The 5,779-nt window shown below is 32.7% G+C and overlaps 1 protein-coding gene across 2 annotated transcripts; it reads left to right on the top strand.

Moving 5' to 3' along the window:
* The first annotated feature begins 1,512 nt into the window (after positions 1–1,512).
* On the top strand, positions 1,513–5,254 carry LOC127097615 (uncharacterized). 2 transcript variants are annotated; one of them, XM_051036118.1, is made up of 6 exons: positions 1,513–1,806; positions 2,710–2,907; positions 3,040–3,162; positions 3,541–3,575; positions 3,668–3,836; positions 4,191–5,254. In XM_051036118.1, the coding sequence occupies exons 1-6, from the start codon at positions 1,726–1,728 to the stop codon at positions 5,223–5,225; spliced, it is 1,641 nt and encodes a 546-aa protein (XP_050892075.1). In that variant the 5' UTR covers positions 1,513–1,725; the 3' UTR covers positions 5,226–5,254. The 2 variants fall into 2 exon arrangements, with proteins under 2 accessions (XP_050892075.1, XP_050892074.1); XM_051036117.1 differs by having other exon boundaries at positions 1,516–1,806; positions 2,707–2,907.
* The last annotated feature ends 525 nt before the right edge of the window (positions 5,255–5,779 follow it).

Genomic DNA, 5,779 nt, shown 5'->3' with positions numbered 1-5,779 from the left:
ATGTTAAGATTTGCAGGACGTCTACAATATTGATAATTACTTACGCATATATTATCATGAATATGTAATCAAAACATGAATATTATATTATGTATATTATATTCAGTTCTAAAACTTAATACATAAATCAATGTGAACAAGAAATATGCAAAACTTCAAATAAATAAGCAAACCGTGAATCTTCCTCTTCGGCATTAACCTGTCTCAAATAACGATGAATCAATGTAGATACACGAGCCCAATTAGGATCAGATGGTCATGCATCATAAACAAGAACTTGTACCTCTCTTGGATACAATTGTAGGAGTACGAGGTAAAATTTTCTCTGCCTCAAGCTGGTATCTGCATTTGTGAAAAGATGGCATCTAGAGAACTAGTAAAGTAAAGTAAGGATATTACCTAGTTTGTTGATGCTCGAAACAACATGATTGTTGGAGTCTGCATCAATCTGCTTGTTGTGATTTGAGGATTATGATCTGGAAGGTTTCAAAAGGTTTACCAAGTATTGGTATTCTTCTCTAGAGAGGGAGAAGTTGGTATCATTAGAGGAATGACTTTCAGTATAGTTGTTGGTAGCGAGGTTCAAATTTCTTGAATTGGTGAAGGGGTTTGTTTTATCCGGATTGGATTTGGGTTTATAACTTGGGAAAATCCATGTTTGAAGTAACAATGATCCATAATATGATTAGTTTTATTGTACTGAGTGGAAAGCATAAGGGTTCTTGAGCCTCTACCTCAACCTTTGGAGGAATACATGAGATTGTTTGTGTTGATAGAAAAGGCAGTAGAATCTAAAGGTTTATCAGCGGGGGACAAAGTTCTGTTGAACTACAAGAGAATATACCTCGGAAATGAAGGGAATAGGATCCATTATAAGGATTTGTGTGCAAACGTTAGTGTAATTAGCATTGAATTCTTTTGATACCATATTACAGATATCGGATTGAAAGAAGAATTTGTTATTGGATCCAAATGAATTTGTTACAGATAGTACGGACCCTATACTTATAAGGACCAGTTCAATGGAATACTACATCAGGAAAGAATAATGGATTTACAATACAAAGTCCCAATAAAAAAAATATAAAAGGTAAACTATAAACACTAATACACAATCCATCATTATAAACTAGAATATCCCATTTTTGTATACACACATTTTTGTTCTAACTTAAAACTTATAAAACAATTTCACCACCGCAATTATTCACAAACAAAACAGGCTGTTCATTTTGTTCTCTATTGCTTTTGCGTTGGTGGTTGCAGTCAGTAATAACCTACAACCGCTCCCATCCTGAAAGTAACAACTTTCACATTCTTAACCAACCACCAATTGACACGTCAGCGTATAAGAATTTCCCATTTAAAAATAAATAAAAATGAGTTAAAGATAAACACTCCATTGTTGTTATGGTTACGTATGTATATTATTCGCGCACGAAAAATTAAATTTTGTAAATTAAATATAAAAATAAATAAAAAAGAATATAGAATTAGAATTGTGTGCTTCATTTAATTGGGGTTGTTATTTTTGGCTCCCGCTATGGTTTGAAGTAACAATAAAATAACACCTTTCGTTACAATGACCACTTAGCTAACGCTCTCTTTCTTCAAACAGTTGGTGATGGTGGTTACGGAGAAGATGATTAAAATCGACAACGTCATTGGGAAAGAACCAGCACGAAGAACGTGATTGTGAAGAGCAAGTTTCTGGAAAGAAAGAGAATGTTTAAGCTTCATAAGCATAGGAATGGCAAATTAGGTGACAGAATTGAGTTCAGAATTTCGAATCTAAAGGCGCTTCAGGTTGCTTTTTCTTTCACTTTTTTTCCGATTTTGATTTTGCATTGTTTATCGTGATGAACATTTTGTTTTTATGTAATCGAATATCTTAGATGCTAATTTGGAAATAACAGAGACTGTTATGAGTTATGATATATGAAACGCAATGATAATTTAGAAATTATAGAGAATTACGGTTTACATTGAGTTGTAACGTGTTTTGAATTGAATTTTTATGAAAATGAAGGTTAAAATCATAGTGTTTTGCTATGAATAGCTAGCTGCATTAGCATTGAGGTTTTTGTTTTGATGGAATGCAGAACAATGCTTCATGCTATTTCTGTCGTAAGCTATGAAGCAAGGAAACCGGAAATAGAAACGTCGACGTCGGTAATAATTTAAAAAAAAATGAATAAATCAAATATAATTTTGTTGATTTCAGACATCGGCCCTGACAGACATTGACACAAACATATCCTTTTGTGCTATAGAGATTGGAAGGACTAAATAATATAGAAAAGAACTAAATCATAAAATGACTTAAGTGAAATACTAGTATTGTTAAAGAATGTAAGGTATTGCACATTATAGATATAGATTCCAAGATTATCTCCATGTGTATATAAACAACTTAATTGATTAAGTACTTATAACATAATCACTTCTTATATAAGTGCTTTTATATAAGCTATTTTTATAATAAAAGATAAATTCAAACTATTTTCATACAAGTTATACACGTTGTTTTCATAAGCTATCGTGGAGATATAAAAATAAGGTGAAAATAGCTTAGAGACATATCATAAACTCTTTCCATAAGGTTTTCCAAATAGTGTCACAAGTGCTTATTATGTTACCAGATAAACTCAAATAAGAAAGTGTTGGTTGTGCAAATAGCAAATGCTGATTGAATTCTAATATTAGCAGGTACCAAAGGGGTGGGACAGGTTGTTTGTTTCTCTTGTATCCGTGGAAAATGGTAAAACACTTGCAAAGACAAGCAAAGTGGCAGAGTTTAATGGAAGTTGTCAGTGGTCTGATACTTTAACGGAATCTATATGGGTTTCTAGAGATAAGTCGTCCAAGAAAACTGATGATTGTCTCTTCAAGCTTATTGTTGCAATGGTACTGCTATTACTATTTCTGCTCCTTGTACTATCATGTATTGCGCACCTTTTGCTGTTGGTTTTATCAGTTTGAACTTTGAAATTATTTTGTTTGGATTATTAATAAGTTTTTTGAAGCACCATTTAACAGGGATCATTAAAATCTGGAATTCTGGGAGAGGCCAGAATTAGTATGACCAGCTATGTGAGCTCAGATACTGCTGTTCCACTTTCAATCCCTCTAAATAAGTGCAACCATGCCACAGTTTTGAATGTGAGTCAGACTACATCTTACTCTTACTTGACTGCACAAAGTAAAAAGGCATTTCTCTTGTGACTCTATGTGTGTCATTTTGAATTTGATCCCAAGTTGTTTTCTGTTAATTTGAGGAAAAATTTAACACTGGAAATCTGGAATATATTGCTGGATAAAATTGAAATGAAAATTAAAATTTTCTATGCTTAAAAACATAGAGTGATATTCTTCCCATATTTACTTACTTAATTGAATTATGTTAGTGTGACATTTCCATTTCACTTAATAAGGTTCTCTCAGATAGATAGATAAACACATGTATTTAGGTAGGAATTATGGTGCAACAAAATGCCATTGAACTTAGAGTTTGAAGTTCTGTGGTTATGCATTTTGCAGGTAACAATGCAGTGCCTTACACCAAGAAAACCCAGGTTTGTATTGAAGGGTAGTCTTTTAATAATATTGAATTGATAATGTCTACTAGAACTACTATATTAAATATTGATCTCTTACAAATCTTCAGGGATCAAGAATCAAGCAAAGAAAATTCTCATTTGAAGGCTATGAATGAAAATAACCATGAAGTGGCTGTCAAGTCAAATAGATCTGATTCTTCATATCTACAGAGTGTTACATCTTCCTCTGTTGATGACGTGGGCTCCAGCTTATCCCCAGGAGAAGTTGACACTATGGTAAAATTGGAACATTTTCCCTATCATCCGTATTCTATTTGCACATATTGCTCTAAATTTCTGTCCATGCATACATGTTGGTAAATAATAATTCGTTGTGCCTATAACTAACTGAAACTTCAATCATTGCTTTTACTTGATCGTTGAGTGGTTCTATCCGAGTGGATTTGATCTAATTTAAAGTGACTAGAATTGAACTGGTTTTTTTAGTTTCATTTTTCACAAGACATTTGATATATCATAAAATGTTCATTAAACAAATATTATGTCCATTGTTTGCAATTGCATTTTAATTTTCTCTTTTGTTACTAGTTGATGTTAACAATGAGACTGCACTGTGTACCTTGGCTGCAGGCAACGAGTCTTTCTGATTCTGTATCAAATTACAACTATAATTTAGCTGAGGATTCCACAGGAAGGGGAAATTTCTCCCCATGCATTAGTGACGGGCGGAGTCCAACGAGAAGAAAAGACTCAACCAGTTCCCAGAAAAGTGTATCCCATTATGAATACCCTGTTAATAATACTTCTCAGCCGAATCGTTCATCATTTAGTTCCCAAAATATGCAAGACATTGGTGCATCATCTTTTAAGACGACCCATGGTTCTAACAACAGTTCTGAAGTTGCAGAAGACACTAATGAAGAGCTACGGGCAGAAGCAAAGATGTGGGAAATGAACGCCAGAAAGCTGTTAGGGGACTTGGAGATGTTGAAAACAGAATTCTCATATCAATCTAAAAAGATGACAGGCCTGGAAACGGACCTTTCAACAGCATATGTAGAACGTGATAGTTTGAAAAAAGAAGTTGAGCAGTTAACATTGTCATTAGGAGATCCAATAGTGATACAAAAAACTTTGGAAGATTCGACATCTCAAATTGAATGCATTCCAGAAATTGAAAATGCTCTAAAAGATGAATTAAAGTTTCAGAAAGACTACAATGCCAACTTGTCTTTGCAACTAAAGAGGAGCCAAGAAGCAAATGTGGAGCTTGTTTCTGTTCTCCAGGAGCTGGAAGAAACCATAGAACAACAAAAACTTGATATAGAAAACCTTTCATCATTACCAGCAAAACTCAGTACTCTGGAAAAATCTTTCCAGCTAAGTGAAGAAGGAAATAGGATCTTTATGCAACAAATAAAACAGTTGGAGGAATCAAAGAAAAATCTGATGGCTGAGGTGCAAGAACTGGAAGAGGCGTTGGAGGATAAAATTCAAAACATCGAACAAGCAAAGTTTCAAAACAACAAAGCACTTTCATATATTGAAATGGAATATGAAAGCAAGTTATCTGCTGAAGAGAAGGAAATTTCGTTGTATCATACTTTTCCAAAATTTTCGTTGTATCATATTATAAAATTGAATAAACAATCATGGTTCTTCTGATTTATTATTTATCAAGAAAATTTAAATTACTCGAGAACAATCATCAATACAAGAAACAAACCATCTTACACCAAAAATGTTAAAAACATGGGTTGGCTTCCAAACATCATAGTTCAGAATTTTTAATAAGGTTGGAAGAAAAAGTAATTTGGTTATGTTTAAAAAACTAACAAATATTCAACTTATTATTTTGAAAATAGGGATGGAAATATACATTTTATTAATAAAAAAAGGAGGATAATCAAGATGCATATGTTGAAGTCATAATTGGGAGACAAAAGACGATTTTAAATGAGATTGAAGTGTATATGATAACATATTTTGATTAGTCCGTGCATCAAAGAGGTAGTATAGTCCTCCATGTTCCTAAGCAAATTTCAATCTTGTTGCAATATGAGAATAAAAAAAATATAATTCCATAATAAAAATAATCATTGTAAGTATATTCGGGAATATGAAACACATCGGTCAATTTAAAAGATTGAAGATCAATTTTTTTATAACCATTAACATGACTACAAGAACCATATGCAATAATAATATATAGAATTTTG

The sequence above is a fragment of the Lathyrus oleraceus genome, chromosome 6 (genome assembly GCF_024323335.1).
Source record: "Lathyrus oleraceus cultivar Zhongwan6 chromosome 6, CAAS_Psat_ZW6_1.0, whole genome shotgun sequence".
Lineage (NCBI taxonomy): Eukaryota > Viridiplantae > Streptophyta > Magnoliopsida > Fabales > Fabaceae > Lathyrus > Lathyrus oleraceus.
This window is presented reverse-complemented; position numbering and strand designations above follow the sequence as displayed.